The 21108-nt window shown below is 40.9% G+C and overlaps 1 protein-coding gene across 7 annotated transcripts in view; it reads right to left on the bottom strand.

Moving 5' to 3' along the window:
- Positions 1-13897, bottom strand: part of prdm16 (PR domain containing 16) — a 171982-nt gene extending 158085 nt beyond the window's left edge. For 5 of the 7 annotated variants that reach the window (XM_072366449.1, XM_072366452.1, XM_072366451.1 and 2 more), the window contains exon 1: positions 13591-13896. In XM_072366449.1, the coding sequence (XP_072222550.1) occupies positions 13591-13627 (37 nt within the window). In that variant the 5' untranslated portion in view covers positions 13628-13896. Of the gene's footprint in view, positions 1-13590 lie in introns of all 7 variants that reach the window. The other 2 variants (XM_072366450.1, XM_072366454.1) reach the window with 2 other exon arrangements.
- Positions 13898-21108: the final 7211 nt, after the last annotated feature.

Here is a 21108-nt window from a genome sequence, read left to right as displayed (position 1 = left end):
ACAGGCCTGACAAAAAGACTAGGAACTAGAAATTCTTATTGTATCAAGTCAGACTTTTAAAATGGCATGGTCTGACTGAGGCAAAACCATCATTTAGAATATCTAAAACATGAGGAAATCAGTCCATCCACACACAGAAGAGATTTAAAGTTCTCAAACACCATCAAGACCTGAAATAACAGCACTTAGTCATGTTAAGTGTCTAAAGACGAATGTTCTTCTTCAATAGTTATGACAAATTCCCTATTAATATGGCTCCTCAGAAGAAAATCAATCCAGAAATGCATCAAAGGAAGACTTTGCCAAATTCTGGAAAAGTGTGATTAAGCCCATGTTTGAACAGAAATGGATATTCTTTATTAATTGCTATTTTTTTATTTTTTTTGCTTTTAATCCTTTCACTGAAGTTACGGGCAAGTCCAAATTCAATGTTTTCTTGTTCAACATCCTTTAAGTGGTCAGAATGTAACTCACATGGACAATCTCCAGTCATTTGTAGTTATCATAAACTGATACTATATTTTTTTTTTACAATTCAGGACCTGATTCCTTGGACATTGTCTGAGGTTTGCCCTTGTATTGAAACTAACTCTCACTGCAAGGATGAGCCAACATAGCTGAGATATAGAAATTTAAGACAGATGGCTAAGAAACAATCCAGTCCATGACATCACCCTCGTCCTTTAGGTGATGATTTGTGAACTACACAGATAAACTGCGACTGAAACAGTGAAAAATGATAGCTAAACTGGGTAGCCGCTGTAATGGCTATAAAAATAACATATCATGCTGGTTTGACGTAGACATAGTTCTCGGGTGAAATCTCATGTCATTTATATGACAACCACATAAACATAATTAAAAGCCTGTTGAGATTTTCTTATCTTAAATTCAAATCATAAAATGAATACTGTTGTCTGTATACTACCAATGTTAAGTCCGGCCTAGCTAACTAAACCAAGATAACTAAGCCAAACAAGTGTAACTGGTCTGGGTGTGTGCAACTCTTAGTACCACCCACTTCTTCTACTCATGCTGTCACTTTGATGAGGAGATGTTTGTGTGCTAGGCTCCTGTCCATGGTCCGTACACGGTCTAGATATAAATGCATCTATCTGAAGTTTGAGATGCTTTACATTATATCTTTTTGTACAGAACTGATTTATACATTTTTGAATAACTTAACATGACATTAAAACTAAATTAATTAATAATTTAGATAGTCTAAACCAAAATATAAATAAATAAATCCACACAAGATATTAAATAGCAGATCAAAGGAAATGCACATCCAGGCAAGTAAACTATTAAAGCAAAGAAAATGTGTTCTCCTTACATGTTATATAAATACTGCTTCTTACAGTATGTTACATTAAGATAGACGTGCAATCTTCTTCATTTATGACAGATGAGTACTTCTGTACCTAGGCAACAAGCACACAGACGAATTTGTAAGTAACTTATTCCCTAATCAGTTTTTTTTTCTTAGGAAAATTTGCCTAGCACTGCTCTTTGTGAACAGGAAAACCCGTGTTATGCTGAAAACGTATACTTTCCCAGTGTGAGGAACATACCATTAATACAGGTGGAGTGCTTTGCCTTTGGGACACTGAGCATCACAGAGACGTGAGCTTGTAATAGAGCTATTTGTTTTCGTCAGAAAGCTGTCCAAATGCTCCGTTAGGATCACCAGATTGCACAAAGGCCATCTATGAATTGGTCAAGTCCACTGGGGCAGGTTATTGATTAGGCTTACGGCTAGTGAAATGAAAATATGCAACTAAATTACATGTTGGTGTGCGCACACAAATGTGTGTGCATGCTGGCATTACAGCTGCAATGAAATCAACTTCATCTGCATCAAACACTGATTCAGTTTCAAAAAGACTTCTAAATGTAATCATTTTTAAACTCCTCTAAAACTAGGTATCAACTGGTGATTTCTTTTTTGTCCAACATGTATTTTTCTTAAAGAAGTTGCGTAAGGTGAAGAAATTAAGCCATCAATAAGTCTAAATGGGGATCTCTGCACAGTTTGTCTTCTATCAAAATACCATGACTTGCCAAAGGTAAATGACATTTCTAATAAGTTCACTGCTCTTTAAGGCCCATTTTCCTCTTCCATTTGAGAATTTTAACATATACAACTGATGTCCTTCCATTGATACTACAATGGTAGGTGTGTATATTGGTTAGCCAGGTTGATGAGTTTTATGCATGTGTTAGGTAGGCAAATGGCTACTCATGACAGCAAGAGGAGCTCTTGTGTTTTTCATTAACAGTACAAGATTAAGAAAAGAGTCAGCTGAATTCTCACAACATTCACAGGATCAAAAGATAATGTCTTGCCAGGCTCCAAGCTATGCATTTCAGGCACAGCAGGACCCTACACGGGCAGCTGTTAGTGGGTTAGAGCTTTGAAAACAGACAACAGTGGAAATTCAGGGTTGGTGTAGATAGTTCCTTCATTGAAAGAAGAGCAAATACCGACACTGTGGGCTTTTCTCAGAAGAAAATATGTTTGTGCTCATCTCAAGTGGCTTCAGAAAGCATTTGATTTTACCAAGGAGTTGCACTCGTTTGATCTGATGGGTTGATGAAAGCTGGTGATGGAGGGTAAAAGACAGATGGTTCATCCAATCACATAAGTTTATTTTGAAGATGCATGCAGTGCTTCAAAGAACTTCCAAAGTCAACTTCCCAGATGGCTCTGTGAAACAAAGTATTTGCATGTCAGGTTTGAATAATGAACAATAAAGATGTGGATGACAATAAATCTGCCCACTTAGGCCCTTTTCAAAACTAACAATTCTTGAACTCATTGAAGAGGGATAACAACCGGTAAGTAATGCATCTGTTTCAAGACATATGCACAGTTGGTGTACTTTATTGAACGAACAGTCAATTTCTAAGTCGCACACGGACATCTGTTCACAGGCCCTTCCGGACTATGGCAGTTGACATAATTTTTGTCACATGTACCCATGGGGACCAAGAAACCATAGCTTTAAGCAAACATGCACAACTTGACAAAAATACATAATGGAGGACAAATATTTGTGCATACAACGTTCTACTACTCTTCTCATCCATTTCATTTCTTGTTCACATCTGCTGCCTTTCCTTTTGACATCTCCTTTTTCAACAAGATCAGATTGTCAGGGTCAGAAAGCAATTTAAAACCTCTATTAATGAGTCAGAGAGAGAGAGGTGAAAGAGGGAGAGGTTAAAGGGACTGAGAAAGAGTAAGATGGTGTAGTTGGGCAGAGAGAGGAAGACGATGAAGAAGAAGGGAGGGGTAGGCTGGGGTGTCAACCATCAAAGCCGCCCAGGAGAAAAGAAGGCCAGGTGCTGGTTGTGGGAATGTGCCGTCCATGGTTCCAGGGACCAGGGAGCTGTGAACGGGGGGGTGGGGGGAGGGGTGGTGGTAATTAGCCAAGCCTGGAGGAGAGAGAGGGCCCTTAAGGGCCCACAGGGATAGCCCCTCCGAGAGGATACCATTTGCACTTCTACAGGAGCCGCCAGCCTTGGGCCACAAAGAAGGGGAAAAGGGGAACTATGGCATCCTTTATCAAGAAGGACAAAGACGCCGCATCTTTTCAAAGGAGACCGGAGAGAGAGAAACTTCAGTGTTCCAGAAAAGGAGGGGAAGAAGAGGAAAAAGGGAAGAAAGAATCCAACGACTTGTCAGGAGAGAAGCAGAGAGAGAGATGCCAGTGTGTGGGTTGCAAAGTGAGACAGGAGGTTACGGTCATACTGTGACCCAGTCAGTCCTCTGAGACATCAGAAATTCACTAATATCCACCACACGGATACACACACACACACACACACATTTAGATAACACATAGTTCTGAGTTACACAAGTATGTTCCCACCGCATTGCAACTGAAACCAGTAACATGCTGTTTTTAAACATTCATGTCATTTTTCATTTCAGCTAGCCAAAAAATCTGAGGCATCAAAAGTCTCCTTTAGCTAAAGAATACATTGTCACAAAAGCTGCAGCTCAATTTGATTTTAATTTCATATAAAGGAGGCAAGAAGAGGTAGAGAATAAGGAGCTAAAACAGCCACCCTCTACCTTTGACATTATCAGGAAATCTTAAGAGTTTTGCCCTCCTGTAGAGAGATGGAAAGTGAAGGTCACTGACATTACTTTTACCTATTACCTTTGGAGTACAGCTGCATGGGAGGGGCGGTGAATGGTGGCCTTTGAGGCTATGAGGCATTGTGCTCCTGGTTGGAGAGCTGCCTGACAGCCTTAGCTGAGTGGGGGCCAGAGGTCAGACAGGCCATGTGATAAGGCACTACAGACCTGCATATAAGGGCCCCTGAGTGAAGAGGCCTGAAAAATCTCAAGACCCCCCCCCCCCTTTCTCTGAGTCTCTTCTCTTCCTTTCTTTCTTTTCCCTTTCCTCTCTATCCATCTGTAGACACAAAATGCCATTTGTTGTCCGTCAGTCAGTAGCGCAGGGCCCTGGTCGGGCCCGGTGCTGAAAGCTCCATTCACACACCCTCTCACCCAGGGATGTTTTTGCAATTCAATATTTTCACACGCAGGCAGCTTCATCGTTACTTTGGAACCGTACACTTGGCAGGATGAGGTTGAGGGCCTCTGGGACAGAGGGGCTGAGAGGTGGAAGAGAGGGGGTCAGCACAGAGGAATCCTACTGTCGGGAGGAGACGGGCCTACGCCAGCTAATGGGCCATCTTGAAATGTTTTAACCAAGACCCCTCCAACACCTACACTCACACAAACAAGTGTGCACTCAGTCGCCATCGGTTACAGACACATTCCACTCTACTCATCACTTCTCAACCATTCTGACTCCAGGTTAACAAGGAGGGCTCTTTTTCCTTCATCGAAATCTCGGTGCTAATACAGTCACACTATCCAGACAGGAAAATACTTTTACGCCCTCTCTTCTACCAGTTAGCATCATTTTAGTCCACATCTCAAATGCATAGCTCACACAGAGCAGTAACCAGATTAACAAAGTTATTCTACTTTCATATCTTTTATTTCTACAAGCATCTCTACACACAAACATATATATATATATATATATATATACATATAGACAATTTACAGAAACTTCAGAATCAAATACATTTTTGGTGGATATTTAGCACAAATTATTGGCAGAAATAGAAAAAGTGACAGAAAAATGGGAGCATCCAGGAACAAAAGTATGGACTTCATGGAAATTTGCCTCATTTTAACCAAACCATTTCAAGTAATTTGTTCTAATTCCACAACTGTAACACCTCAAGATTTGTTTAGCATACAGAGTGGCTGAGGGAAATGGGGCTAGTGAGGGGAGGTGGTACAATGTGAGGGAATTCCTAATATATTTATCCTGTGCACCACACTCTACTTAATGAAATTAAACCCCACCGATAGTGGCCCTTTGTCTCTGGAGAATTCGGTAATCAACATGCCACCAGTTTTCATTTTGTATGAAAATAAATGGCAGCCAGTGATATGCGCCTAATTGTGTTGCACCAGAGAGGAGCTGGGAGAGAGGAGAAACTTGGAGCAGTGATGTAGCAGAGCCAATTTTCATGGACAGCAGTGCTCGAAAGAGGTGGTTGAATAAGCAGAGGCATTCATCTGGGGGTTGCTAGCCAGCTTACACTCTCTCCTCCTTATTCTATCCATCATACTCACAAAGAAAGTTAGCCAAGTATTAAGCAAATAGAGAACTGGTGAGCCCTCTGCACTAGCGCCTGGCAGGGTCACTGGATAATGACAGCTCAATTACTGTGAATCTCCTTGTATACCCTCCTCCTCAATACAATCCCCACACCCTTCCCACCCTGCACGGCAAATTTGTCAAACTCGCCAAAACGATGGGTCTGACAGTGTAATCGCTAACCGTCCCAACCAACATGAAAGAGGTCTTTATCTGGCCAATCAAAGAACCTGATCTCTGAGAGAAAAGGGTTGGGGGGGGGGGGGGGGGGGGGGGGGGCAACTATAGAGAGGAGAAAAGTCCCGCTCGGCCCCTGTGAGACGTGGAGATGTCTCTAATCCGCTTTAATGAGACACTGCTTGCCCATCTTTGTGGTAATGACGACACACAGTGGGAAAGACGGTGAGGAGGAGGGAGGGAAAGAAGAGCGGGGGAGATAGAAGTGAAGATGGAGCCAAGGCTTTGAACTGGCGGCCTGATGAAAGGAGAAGCAGCAGTGGGAGTTTAGAACCATGCTGCCTCTACACACCACTGTCTATTTGGAAAGACAGGCGAAAAAGCCCAGGGGGAAGAGCAGTTTGTCTGCTTATCATATCTGAACAGGATGAGCCATCATCAGCAATGTCGCAGCGGGACTGGAGAGAACTGTGTGGATAAGTGTGTGTGTGTATGTGTGTGTGTGTGTGTGTGTGTGTGTATGTGTGTGTAAAGATGAACTACAATTTGTAGAGTACATAACTACATAGACTACATAAGAAGAATAGAATATATATATATATATATATAACTTTTTATTATGACTAATTCTAATTCTTTGCTGGTACAAGGGTTTCTATGGTATCTTCTAAAAATCTTTTGAGTTGGCTTTGTGGCACCTTGCCATTATAATTTACACATATTGATGATAAGACCTTTAATCACAGAAGTTAGGTGACTGCATAAACCAATTCGGAAAATATTATGATACAAATATACTTCATATATAGATATAAAGTCATTGTTTGAAAGCTTAATAGAGAAACGCATCAAAAAGAAGCTAAATACAATTATTCTTCCACTGCAGTACATAAAAAAAACAGTAAATGATTCATTTTTACAGCAGAAATTACACACTGTATCGTCTAATTGCAAGGGAAGCAGTAACAAAAGTTAAAGAAAATATCATACATTTAATTTGTTTGAAATTTTTCTTATTTTCATATATCATGCCAAGATATACCTGAACATAAAACATGGAGCAAATTAAAAAGCAACATAAAAGAATAAGGTCAAGAGTGGACAAACAGAAAAGCGTATTAGAGTGTTAAGAGGGAGAAAGAAAGGGGGTTAATTCCAAACAAATCAGGATTAGACCCAGATAAGACTAGTCACAATGTTGAGCAATCCCTGGGATATCACAATGCAGAGGGAGGGAGATCATGAGGGCTGCTAGAACACGCTAATTAGGGACTCAACACATTTGCTCCCTTGTTTTGCAAACAACACACACTGCTCAACAGCAGGTGGTGGACAATCAAACCAGACACACATAGAGATAACTATTTTCTGTTAATCAGCATACTCAGAAGTAAAGATGAGGCAAGTCTGAAGGGATGACCGAGTAGTTGTGGTGATTTCTCAGCAATGAAAGACTGGCTGGAATCTCCTATACAAAGCCAAGAAGTGTTTGAATGTAAATGGAGTAGCCACAGGTCAAGACAGAATGCATTTAATTTCAGTGTAATGGCGTTTGATTTATTCATTTTTTAACCTCCCTTCACCAAACACACACTACACTCAGATTTTTGTTGGTCTATTTTTAACAAAAACCCTGCCCCCATCTGCAGACTGAAAACACAGGCTATGGTGAGACGAAAAACAGGGGGCTGCGAAAAAGAAAAACACCAGCGTTCTATCTGAAAGTCTCTCAGCCATGTCAGTGTCTGCACAACCAAGTGATTGGGAGGCTGTTTTTCAAACATGGCAGATGAGGTCACAGAGCAAGGTGGGAAAGAGCCATTTTTGCCAACTGGATAATGTGAGGTCAATGTATCAGTGGAATGAATGGGATTTGGAGGCATGTGCAAGAGCTTAATGCAGTGGTATTCGTATGTCACCTCAAAATTTGACAAAGCCAGCATTAGACTCGGCAGGGAAGCTGACACATGTGTGTGTCAGTGTGTCCAGGTGCCCACCCATGGCTGTGCCAGACTGAGCCAAGGTCAAAGCTCGAAACAGCGACAGGACCTCTGACAACTGTACAAAATGGTGCACACACACCGATTTGCACACTCTCACACACATTTAGCCAGCCACCAGTGCCAGCTCCTGCTGTTTGGATGACATTTACACTCAACCTTTCTAGTTTGTGATTGATTGGGGTTAAGTCAGACCAATGCACAAAAAATCTGTCACCACTGAGGTGTGTGCATATGTGTATCCACGCAGGGTCCATCTGTGCTACTCTGTGTGTGCATGGTTTGAGTACACCGATGTGTCACTGCAAAGCAGGGAGCTAGGAAAAGCCAGTCAAGTGTTTTCAACCCTTTGGTGAGACTCAATCAACACTGACTGGCCAGTGTGACTTCATAATACTGCCAAACTACAACTGGAGTCATTTATGCTTACCCTTACCCCCAAAAGCAAGACTCAGTCATTTCTGACTCTTGAATGCAGAGTGAAACACTGCACCTGTATCGAGTGTGTTGGTGAGATATTAAATTAGACAAAAAAATAATATTTCGTCAGAAATGGGAGATGCTGCAAAGGCAGGAGATGTGGGACTTGTTGGATCACATGGGTAAAAGATATATAAACTAATTATGAGATCATAGCCAAGCAAAAAGAATACCTGAAAGAGCTGAATGAGGAGAATTTCAAAAAGTGGTGTCTGTATTTCTGGGGTTAACTGGAATTAATTTAATAATCATACAAGTCTTAGCGCTGATTGAAAATGTATTTGACCACATTGGAGTCTTCCCTTTTCAAAAGGACACTTGGCAAAACAGCAGCAGCAGCATTATAATTACAGCTGTGACTGACAAAATAACAATAAAGATTTTAAAAACCATCTCACCCTCTTCATGTGTACCAGGGGTGAGTAGGAGATAAACATGCTGCTTGCATCACACAGAAGGAGCATCATTAAAAAGCTGCATTAGAGACAGAGGATTTAAACAAACTGGATCATTATAATTGAATCATCTTCAATCAATTAATCTCATCTAGTCAAAGCTTTAGAGCTCCAGCAAATTAGGCTAAATTTCTCTCTCTTCTGTTTATATTCTGCAAAGGCAGAAGGTCTCACACAAGTCATCTTCATGGGCGTAAGTAAGAAGAAATTAGACCTCGGGCTACACTGTCATCCATATTCTAATGAATCACAGAACAATTGTCAGAAGGAAAAAATATTGTTTAAGAGCCTGCTCTCACAGCACAATGAAATATGTGGTTACCAGAAGCAATTCATCTGTATTTGTATTATATTATGTGTATCAAATGATCACCAGATGAGACAAATGATTACCAGAGGAGACTGTGTCTTTACACAAAACTGACCATACAGTAACCATGACTCCAACTACCTTGCAACAAATTATTATTATGTTACAATCAGGCAAAATCTTAGGGATGTTATCAATGATAATATATATATTCCTTTCATATTCAATATGCCCTCATAGTACAACTAGCTTGCATGTACTTCCAAACATCTTTGACCAAACATATACCAACAAAGATGAAAATAAGTATGGGGAAAGTCTAAGCACCACACATCAGAATGAAGAGCTGACATCCAACAAAGCTCCATAATCAAGTGCTTATGTTGCAAATGTGGCCTTGCCAAGAGTGGACTGAAGCAATTAGTTAAGCAACACGATTTTTCAGTACTTCAAAAACTGACAAGTGTTCCTAAAAGCAGCCCAAATGCTCATATCAAAAGAACCAACACCATGAATGAGGAAGTAAATAAGCATTTGTGTATCAAAAGCTTGGTTTCACAAACTGCTGCAGACCATGTTGTCCTCATAATAGGTGAACACTGTTTCTGTAAAATGAAAATAAAAAGTCTTTTAATAAAAGACAATCACGGCACAAACAGGCTAATATCAAAATGGCGTCGGCTTCAGGGTGCAAAGACTAATGAGACCGATTATGATTTCAGAGATGTGAAGCAGCAGAACGGAAGGTGCCTGAATCAGATCATTTCACTCAAAAGCAAACGGTTCAGGTGTCTCACTCTGTTTTATCAATGAAAATGATGACAATCAAAAGAAAAACTAAATGTGTAAAAATGCTGTGAGTTCATCAGGACCTTTCATCACTTAGCAACAAATGACATAAAACTTAATAATACTTTTACTGGGATTTCTGTGGATTTATTTATGTGTCTACAGTGGCTCACTGATGCTGCTACATCAAAATAACCCCCCACTACTGTTCATTACATTTCCTTTTCCATTTGATAATCCTGTCATTTATAGGTCCAGGCTCTAATCTGTGAATGTAAACTGCAAGTGTGTGCATCACATTACAGCTGCGTGACAGCAATACATTGGAGACTCCCAACGTTTAGCCAGAAGTTAAACATAGCTACCATTGTTGGTTTTAAACTATTATGGGTTGGTTTTTATTAACTCTGTCACAACATCAGAAGCTGTTGAGCCAGGCCAAGTTCATGACTGTTCATGACTACATCTTATAATGGGCCTTTAACGCAAAGATCACAAGGGTATCTGGAAATTAGTATATACATTCAGGCAGAAACAGAGAGAGGTGGGGGGCATGAGGGGGGAGCAGTCGGAAATTGTGTGCATTAGTTCAGTGTCGTGGATTAGGTGGAGGAAGTGGGGAGCGTTTTGGAAAAGAAAAAAAAAGACAACAAATTCAAATGCTACCTTTTTTATTGACCTGATAATATAGAAAAATGGGTAAAGATAATCGATAAAGTGAGCAAGTAGCAGTCAGAATCCGCACCTTTCTTATTCTCCACATAAGAGGAAAGGTTACTGAGAATGTTTCCATATGAACTATATTTCTTTGGGTTCTGGTGCAGAAGTCATTGCGTGACTGTCACCAAACGTGCAAGACGGCGAGAGGGGAGCGTCTGAGTGTGTGGCTATTTGTCCACACGAGCAATGAAAGCTAACAGGAAAAATAAATCAACACTCACTTAACCGGAAGCCTTAATTGATCCAAAACCAATTTGAAGATACAAATGGGCCCAGAAGAATACCACAGTAAAAAAAGCCGCAAGGTGTTACATTTTTCAAACGCAGTCAGCCCACAGTAGTGCACAGCCATGAACTACACAAATACAAGTAACTTCAATTTAAGCAACGCACTTCCAGGTGCCAAAAGCGATTACAATGTCAGTTTGCTTCTTTATTCTCTGCTAGACAGTCTGAATGGATTTTTAGTTCAGATAAAACGAGGTAAAGTCACATGTCAAATCCGTCCCTTATTGTGGCGTTGCTCCACTCTGGATTTTCTTCATAATAATTAAAAGCGAAAATAGGATTTAGTGTCTCAATTTCATTCCAAATCAAAAATGAATAATTTACACTGATATGAAATTAAACTTTGAACTCGTTTTAGTCGAGCAGGAATGTAAATATTTAGAGAACGCAAAGCGATGGACTTTTGCTTAAAAAATAAAATAGAATAAAACACACCCCCGCGAGGAAGAGATCCCACTATAAACACAAAACCGTCCATTCCTGCTCATATCAGAGAATGTAAACAAGCCACGGCTGCATATTAGTGATCAATACAAGTCTATGAAAGCACACGTAAGTTCATATTGCAGCCTGCATGGCTGTGGAGTCAGAGTGTGCAGTCCGCCGAGAGAAGAAATTACACACGAGGGTTAAAAATAAAATAATAAAGCAGCTGGTGCACATTTGCTGAGGCCCTGTAGTACTCTGCTTCAAACGAGTAGCTTCACCTTAGCGGCAGAAAAAGAAAGAGCAGAAAAATGGAGGACAAATACAATCCCACGCGTCATATACAAAAGCTGTGGGCTTGTGTGTTTTGAATGTTAAGAAGAACAAGATATTTTTCATGGCTGCTATCTGCTGTGTTTTTTTTTTCCTACCGACGCGACACAACAGACCTGGGGCCTCTGCCTGCAGTGGCTCCCAGTGCTGCGAAGCGAGTGCTCCAGTGCAAAGCCAGGTATTTGTGTTCATTAGCACCCGGATCAACAGACTATCCAGGCTGTTTAGAGATCAAGACCAAGTGCAATTACTGGCAAAGAGCAGGATCCTCAACGTGTTGAAGTATCGTCACAAAGCAGTCCAATTAGACTGCTGCTTTTTGTTCATTTTCTCCCTTTGTTTTAAGCTTGCATGGGAACTTGATGCCCGTTCAGCCACGAGGAACGTGCAAGAAAACTAAGTTAATAAATTGAAAGACAAAAGAAGGGGGGAAAAAAAAACATTTTTGCCATTTGACTGCACGAGCGCTGAGACTGCAACTGTTACGAGACGTGTTCGCAATTTTATGTGACAACTGCGAGAGTTCAATAAAAAACTGACGTGCTTTGTGCTTGTTTTTAAAAAGTATTATTCATTTCACTTTAAGTCTGAGAGGTTTGTTTTTTTAAATAGATCTGAGAGTCTAACCTTGAGGTCGAGGTTCATGTGGAATTAACAAGGCCAGTGGCCAGTTTTTGAAGGCCTGTAAACATGTAATCGAGCATGTGCAACATGCAAAGGGACAATATATATATATATATATTAAAAAATAATTATTTTCACCCTTAAAAATAAATAGATAAATAATTGGCTGAAAAAAAATGCTGTATTCAAACAGCACTTTTACAAAACTACACAGCTAATGTTCGAATGAATCCACAAAACACATAAATAAACACATTAAGGGAAATAACAACAGGCCTTCTGTGAAGCATTGGTTTTTTTCAAATTAATTGTGGATAAATAAGCAGACTGACCCACATAACAGGCCGTAGAAAATAAAAGTTCATTCATGCAGGGATAAAAAAGAACGCGGTGGAAATGAATCAATGCACCAACGACAAAAACAAACGTCAAAACAAAAAAACATGCTTCATTCCCAACAACAAAGTGCTCGTGTTCGCAAAATTGAATACATGAATTTTCCGTGTGACGCGAGCAGGAGTCCACTAAGAAGTAGTATGGGCGCTTTCAAGACACATTATTGATTGGCATTCCCTCGAGGAGGAAACAGTCTGCAGCAGTCCGGTGGCCCTGGGACAAAACACATTTGCCGGAGAGCGATATCTTCTGCGATTTGACCAAGATACACTGAAAAAGTCTACATTAAAATAATGCTTTCTCTCCAAATTCCCATCTCGGCGTCTCCGCTCGCTGGCTACAGAAAGAGTGCGCCCAGCTCGGTGGAGGCTGTGCAGCAGCTCGCAGCAGAGCAGTGCCACAGCGCCCACTATTTCAAAAGCCGGGAATATTATTTCACAAGACTTGGAATGACTCTGTAAAAAAAAAAAAAAAAAGTTACTATCCATTTCGACAAGTTTCTTGGTTGCTTCGGGAAAGGAATATGCGCGTCCACTGAAATCGCCGACAACCGAAAAGGAGGAAATGCAAGACAGAGCAGAGATTTGAACGGCGATGTTTATCTCTGCTTTTAAAGGACTCTGGTCAACTAAAACACCAGCGGCGCTTCACATCACACAAGAAACTTTCTGACAGTGGAACCAGCGACGCCGAGACCGCGACACGCAGGGAAACAACACTGAGCCGCCGTAGCTGGGCACACTTTTTAAAAAGAAAACTTCTCACGGGACAAAGAGTCGCCCCCATCCTCTTTTAAGGCTATGGCAAATGACAAGGACACACTGGACATCTACAACACCGGGAGTTTGGAGCCGGCGACTGAAAGCGGTAAGAAGGGGAAAAATAAGACCTACTTTTGGCCAGTTTTCTCGCCCTCGCCTTGGATCTCATCTTGTCGGCTTGTAGATTCCTCTCGTCGTCCTCCGTGAGCCCAGAAGCAGCAACAACACTATCTTCATCTCACCAGCATTGTCAGTTTGGACACCTTCGCACATGCGCACAGGCCATTCAATCTGACACCCTCGCCGGGGCCAAAAAACTTTCCAATGTATTCATCATCATCACTTTTTTTGTCCTATCGTCTCCCCTTTAGATCACTTATCTCTTCCCCTCCTCCTCTTCCTCCTCCTTCTGCTCTCTCTTCACCACCTCACCTCTCCTCCCTCCCCCCATGCCATCCCCACGTTCTCGTCCCCCTTCTCACCCCAACACCCCCCACCCGCCCCATTCAGCTCCTGCCAGCACAGTCTTGGATTTTTACCCCTTTAACAGCGACTACTTGGTTTTCTCCAACATAGCGGTGGACACACTGAGGTATTGTGCTGAGGTCAAGGTCGTGTTTTCATTTAGGAGAAATACGATTTTTATTTATTATCCTTTCATCATCATTACAACCCTTACTATAGAACCAGTGTTTAGTCTATCTGTGTTTATTTCTCGTAATTTTTGCCATATGTGATAAGAAAATTAGCTCTCTTTTTTTAATTTACAGGATTTACAAACTTTAAATGAAGCTGTCGACGCAGCTGATATCTCATCGTGGGAAGTGACAAAAAGCTCTCGGGTTACACAGAGTATTTTTAACTTTATTAAGGCACATGCAGGCGAAAGTAGGTCCAGGGCTCGATTGTTGTAACAACTTTACAGGCAATGAGTTGGTCGCGTGTGTGTATTTCTGTGTGTGTGTGTGTGTGTGTGTGTGTGTGTGTGTAAACCTTGTTGCCTTCAGGACAGCAGCAGCCAGCAGCTGTTTTGACGCAGGCATGGAGCCTCCACAAGCACCAGGGAGAAGTCCGGGCTTTTTCCCCCTCACTTTCCTTCTGTGTTCACGTTTCTAACAATTGTGTCTGCAGTGGCAGTTTCTTGCAGAGCTCCGCGTGCTTACTGTTGGCAACACCGTGCGCGAACACTCGAGCGCAGATCCCCTGAACGACAGTGGACGAGCTGCAGCTTTTGTCGCTGCTGCTGTGACTTTTGCTTGCACCTGTTTGTTTATTTGCTTGTTTATTTGTTTACTGCAGCAGGAGGAGACGTCTCTGCGTTAAATCGCGTCCATCCAACAGCTCCATGCAGCCAGGTAATATTTTGGATTTCTGCGAACAAAATTGACATTCCAATCAAATACAAATGCGTTACTAAATTCTGTGGAATGTATATATTTTTCTCTGCGTCTTGTATGATGACATTGAAGTTATATAAGGCCGGTTAATGGATTTACAAAATTCTAATTTATTTAATTCGTGCAGACTAATGTCATTCTGCAGCCATTTCAAATATTCTCAATGGCCTATGTACATCATTATTATTATTATTATTATTAATCAATCAATATTTTCAATAACATATATACTAAATATATATACATATATATTCAACGTATTTGTATACGTTATTTATTTACATCTTGCATAGCTAACCTTAAAAGGAAACAAATGGTTCATTTGGATTTTATTATCTAAAAAAAAAAAAAAAAAAAAAGAGAATATGCAGTCCAGTTTTTCCTGATGGTGGCAGGCTGGTCGTTATATTCATGTGGTGTCTGGGCCTTTAGCCCTCATGTCATATGGGAATGGTTTCCGTCTAGTTTAGCTGCATAAAGGCGGCTCTATGTTGGAGCCTATTAAAGATCGGTGGTGATGGAGCAACTGCAGTCTGCTGGGACAGCAGCAGGGATCAGTTGCCTGGATCACACCACATTTTCAGGAGATATTTTCAAATGCACTGACATAAAGTTCCTATTAGTATTAGCATTATTATCTATATTATTATTAGACATATCTGTTTCCAGATTTTCTCGGCGGTCTGCCTGACGTCTCTTTGGTTTTCTTGCTTCATGCTTGAACTGCTGCTTCTTTCTCATTCTGATGCACATTGAACTATTGATTTGAATAAAGGCTTGAGCTCATCAAACACGTCTCCAGTCTATATTGGAGAGAAATCGCCGTGGGACGTTCTCTCATGACTTGAAGTGAAACGAATGACATGATCATTAGTCAATAATAATCAGCAGTAATTAGCATACATTGGCTGTATATTAGGGAGTTTTGTCTTGCATCATGGGGTGGGGGTGTGTGGGTAATTTATTGGCATGGAAGCATTTGAAAAGTGCTTTCAGTGCACGAAGTGTGAAGAAGGGCACATGGGGTGACCAACTTGTTATACACTTTGAACAATTTATTCGTAGCCCTGTATAAAAAATATATAATCATTTCATGAGGGCTACATTTAATAGACAAAAGCTCCACAAGCACCAAGGCCTTGCAGAGGCTGCGCAGGAGAGACGCAAACACAGAAGGAAAGCAAGTCGATAGTCAAATTATATTCCAGGCTAGGTGAGAAACACTGTGTACAAAGGTTTTGTTTACTCCTTTCCGTGTCTGAGGGAACCACTGGAGCGTGGCGGCAAGCTATCAATAATCCATTGTCTTAATCGACTGGCTTTATTGATACATCCTCGTCTTTTTCAAACAGAAGGAAGCAGGAAGGGGGAAAAAAAGATATCAGCAGAAGTTTTTTTTTTTTTCTGTCTCTCTCTTTCACTGTTTGTCTGAATTATTTCCATTAACCGCCCGAAACAGTTGAGGCCTCTGAATATTTCCTGCACCGCATTGGGTTGGACAAATGATTTCACATGGTGCAACACCTTTTAAAGGAGCAATTAACTGTGATTATGCTTGCAAAGAAAAGTGCTGCTGTCCAACATTGGTCCGTTGGGGATTACTTTTCTGCGCCATTTAAATGTCGACCTTTAAAGGGTTGGTTGAGGCGTAGAGAGGCTGCAAGGGAAACCTCGCATTTCGCCTTTTTTTTTTTTTTTTTTTTCCTGTCTTGAGGCTGGAAGGAGCGCATGAAGGCTACGCCGCTGGCTCCGTCCCCAGAAGAGAGGTGCGCCGCTGCACTCCAGTCAGCCGCACACGGTCCCCTCATATTAATCCCTCTAATTAGACTAAAAAGAAGCAGATGAGATTCATTATCAACAAAGAATGACAACAAACACACAGACATAAACACTGGCAGGTTCAACTCAAATTAAAGGCATCAAATTTGTTGTTAAACCCGACTTTTTATGTTTTTGCCAATTGATTTTTAATTGGCTACTTTAATTTCGACAATAGGAAGATCAGAGCAACGCACTGTATGTATTGCCCCGGCGGAAACTATCGCAGGCTGCATTTTAAGAAGGTTTTTTTTATTTAAATGTAAGCTATTTTGGCTAGTTTTACAATCTGAAGGACACATTTGCGTCAGTCTGGTTCAGTTTTTTCAATCGTGATTTCCTTGAAGCGATGACGTGTGCACACAACCTTGTTTGATTTTTTCTTTCTCTCACTTAGTTTTTTCTTTTTTCAAATCGGCTATTACACTTTATACGGTCCTGTAGCCAAAGTGAGCCAATATCAAGCTAAACGGCATACATAGAAACAAATAGAATCGTGCAGAAAACCCGCCAAGTTGCAACCAGTATGACATATGTCACTCTCAGCAGTTCAGGAGTAGGTCCATTTATTTATTCAACAATCTTATGACAACAGATTGGAAAGATTGACTTAAAAAAAACTACTCTAATCTGTAGGCGCGCGCACTGACGATAGGTGTGCGTGTGTTGGGTGAGGCTGGGTTGCATAAGTTTACAACACTGAGGACCGGTGTGGTCAGACTGCAGTGACTGTACCTCCCACCCCCTCCGACACATGCACACATACACTAGGCCGCTGAAACCCAAGCTTTATCCGCGGTGAAAAAGGCTCCGGCTCTCTGGATTAGACGTTACGCGCAGATAACATCAGCGCACATTAGATATGTGAAATCGAGCACCTCGCGGTGCGGCCTGCAGATGAGGCGAGTCGGGGGACATCAAAAGCCTAAGCGGGTCCTTTTGTGGGCGCAGTGAGCATTGTAAATTTGCTAACTGTAATTCTGGCACAGTTGACGTAATGGGAGAGTAAACACGATAACTAGCTGCGGGAAGGCACTTCAACTTGCGCATATACACACACCTCTGTATGATGTGCTCGGAGGAGGTCCATCACCTCACATATGACCAACAGAGTAACAATAATGCCCTGTTTTTGCATATATTCCCATTAATTCGCCAGGATTCAAGAAGCTAATCTATCACAAAATCTTTTTTGTTTTCCTTTCTAAAGTCTCGGTTTGGAATATCACTCCGCAGTGGGCCGCTGCTTTATTTATTCTCATAAAGCCCCAGAAGCGGTCATAGTCAAGTTGCCCTGGTAATTATTAGTCATTAATTGGGTTCAGGACCTTGAGCGTCTATGGGAAATGGGAAGTATGACCGCTAATCCAAGACATTTCTTTGGGGCCTTTTGCAGTGTTGTTAACATGCTGTCAGAAACAGACCAGCGCTGCGCCACAGCTACTGAACTGAGAGCAGGAATATGAAGAGGTTAGAGGGCAGCGACGGTACACCTTCCTGCAGGCGCTCTGCAGGAGGCCTGACCTGAAGGAAAGTTTCCAATAATTCAGTTCCTTAAGAGCAATGAAACACGAGCCGTTTCAAATGTGTGGGAGTGTGTGTATAAAGTGAGCTACATGCGTTGGTTGATGCCTGATAAAACAGAAAAGTGATTTTGAAATTGGAAGATGAGACGTACAGTGAGCTACCGGGACCATTTGTGAAAAATGAAGGGACAGTAAATATGCATTTATGCCATGCATTTAGCAACAATTCTGAAATATTCATGCATTCATCTTTATCGAGTGGCTTATGTGCGTATAAATAAGAATAACAGTGTTTAAGATTATTTATTCTGCATCAGTTCAACAATGCTTAAAAAATGCGTTCAGCAAGTCAGTTCATTAAAAACACGACTGACTCCCCGTCTGCCTCCGCCAGCCAACAGACTAAATGCATTAAATAACGTTGGTTTAAAGATTTGTACTTTATGTCCGAGTCCGATGAATTTTTAAAGAAAACTGCAAACAAATTATCAAAATGATATCAAATGAAATGTACAGTTTCCGGTCCATATTTTCTTATGACAAAAGCCAACAGAAATATTTTCATCCCACCATTCTGTGGTTGATGTCAGAGACCATTATTATGATTCAGCAAACAATATTTGGTCCAAGAAAAATCAAACCACGGCAGATAATAAATTTCCAAAATGTAAACAAAGAGTAAAAATAAATCTGATTAAATCTTTTTGGGAATTGGTTGCACATTTGAAAAAAGAAAAGAAAAGAAAAAAAAAGAGCCCTTTCTCTCGTCCCATCATCATTAATGTTGTTGTTTTTAATTAATCGCTCGTTAATGTCGCCATCAATTTCCCCGCAGATCAGAGGAGCGGAGGAGCCGACAACCCCGCCAAACAAATGCACATTAAAATATCGCCCGGAGGCTTGAGTGAAAATTACTCCGCGGTAGAAATGACCTTAATATGATGTAATCAATCACGTTGTCTGCTGGGACACCGAGAATCACAATGTTAATCTTTAGTTTGGAGCGGAGGGGGGAGGGGGGGGGGGTAGCCTGTCATATTTTACTCAGCCATGGAGCGCACAGTTTGTGCAAGTTCAGTGACAATCTGCAGCCAGGTTGGAAATCATGGTACACCTCAGTGTCGCAAAAAGTGTTTGAAACGACAAGCAACATAATCAGTATCAGCAAAACCCAAAATTTGTTTCATTATTTAAAATAAAACATTCAATCAAAAATTTTACTCAGACAAACTCGTCTGAGTAAAAGTATGGACGATTATCTTTTTTTCCAGGATTTTAATTATTATTATTTTTTTATATAAATATTTTGAATTCAAATAAATTTCAGTCCAAAAAAGTTCAAAATGAGCCAGAATGACATTTTTTAAAGTATAAATTTAAAATTCTATGATAATAACAGAACTAAAGGCTGCAGTGGATTGCAAGGTTGGTGGGGGTCATTGTCCAGGACAAGTCCAGTCGGTACCAAACACGGCAGCGGATGTGTTAGCATTAAGAACATACACACAACTTGGCAGGCTATAAGAGGCTCATGTGGGCAGCTTCAAGTGCTGAGGTTGGTGCATGTTATCATTAACAACTGTAGACAGACAGAACAAGCCGAGCCCACAAGTGTCCATTTCACACCAGCCTGGCATGGAGGTGGGCTGGGACTCCAGAGAGCTGCCTGCCAGCCCTCAGCAGCCCTTTCCAGCACAGCAGCTTCTGATATTTCTGGTTCTCATCTTTGAAATGGACCTCCTTGAAGGTTTAACGTTAGATTTGTGTTCTCACCTCCTGCAAACATATTTTTGGGGATATTCTTTTCATCATACGGGATTTGGTACGAAATATCTCGGTTAAATGTGAAGTTTCAAAGTGTAATGGACAGTTATATTTGATCATTATTGGATAAATGTATTTCATCAAAAGAAATATGATTAAATCTCAACTATGTGAACAGGACTAGGTGCATTTATAAAGGTAAGGCATACTTAAGAACTACTGTATATCAAAATTAAGAATTGATGTCACTACAAGTGTCATTTTTTAAATCAATGAACAATTGTTCAAGAAAATCACATGTAAAATAAAGAATTAAATCATTTAAGAGGCTAATAAGGCAAAGTACATAACATGTTAAACTACTAACACAGACTTGTTTCTAGGATTGTTTTCAGCTTTTGATTTCTAAACAAATAGGGATGATATCTGGTTAGATTTCCAAACAGCTTCAAAGCTCACAGTCTTCTCACGATTACAGAAAAAGCTGTGATATATTATAATGGTGTGTGGAGAGTGACGTCACTGTGACCAGCTATAGAGGGGCCCCAAAGCACAGCATACCCACAGTGGTGGGGATGGGAATGCTTTCTCCACCTGGTTCTGAAGCAAAAATGCAATTTCAGTTTGGATGAATAACTAAAAATAATCAGGTAAACTTTTTGGAATTAAACAAACATTCACATGCATGCAAGTTCCCATCTTGTACCCAAATCCAAAAGGTCCTGTTGACCCTTTCAGGGCTAAATCTGCTTTTTAGTCAAGTTTCCACTGGTAAGGTAGACAGACCTGAGTGTGATTTCAGCAAATCCCAAAGTTGACTAAAAGTTTTCTGATACAAATCCACATAGATACACACTCCGTGTGCACACACATATTTACACGATCTAGTGCTGTGCTGCTGAGTGGCGCTGTGTATTGTGCTATCAGGGAAACATTTTCAAGTTAGCTGCTTTTCCCCACAGGAGCGAATGGCTTCCCAGCATGAGAGAAAAAAAAAAGTTAGGTCAAGCTGCACACTTACACTAGAAGACTGACATCACATGGGAAACAAACCATAAAACACCAAACACTCTACAACCCAACAAAGACCAATAAAGGTTTCAACAACTGCAGCGCAAACACCGAAAGCAACAAACAAACCCAGC

The sequence above is a fragment of the Leuresthes tenuis genome, unplaced genomic scaffold (genome assembly GCF_036924035.1).
Source record: "Leuresthes tenuis unplaced genomic scaffold, fLeuTen1.0.hap1 SCAF_16, whole genome shotgun sequence".
In the NCBI taxonomy this organism is placed as follows: domain Eukaryota; kingdom Metazoa; phylum Chordata; class Actinopteri; order Atheriniformes; family Atherinopsidae; genus Leuresthes; species Leuresthes tenuis.
The sequence above is the reverse complement of the archived record's forward strand: the minus strand, read 5'-3'. Positions and strand labels throughout refer to the sequence as shown.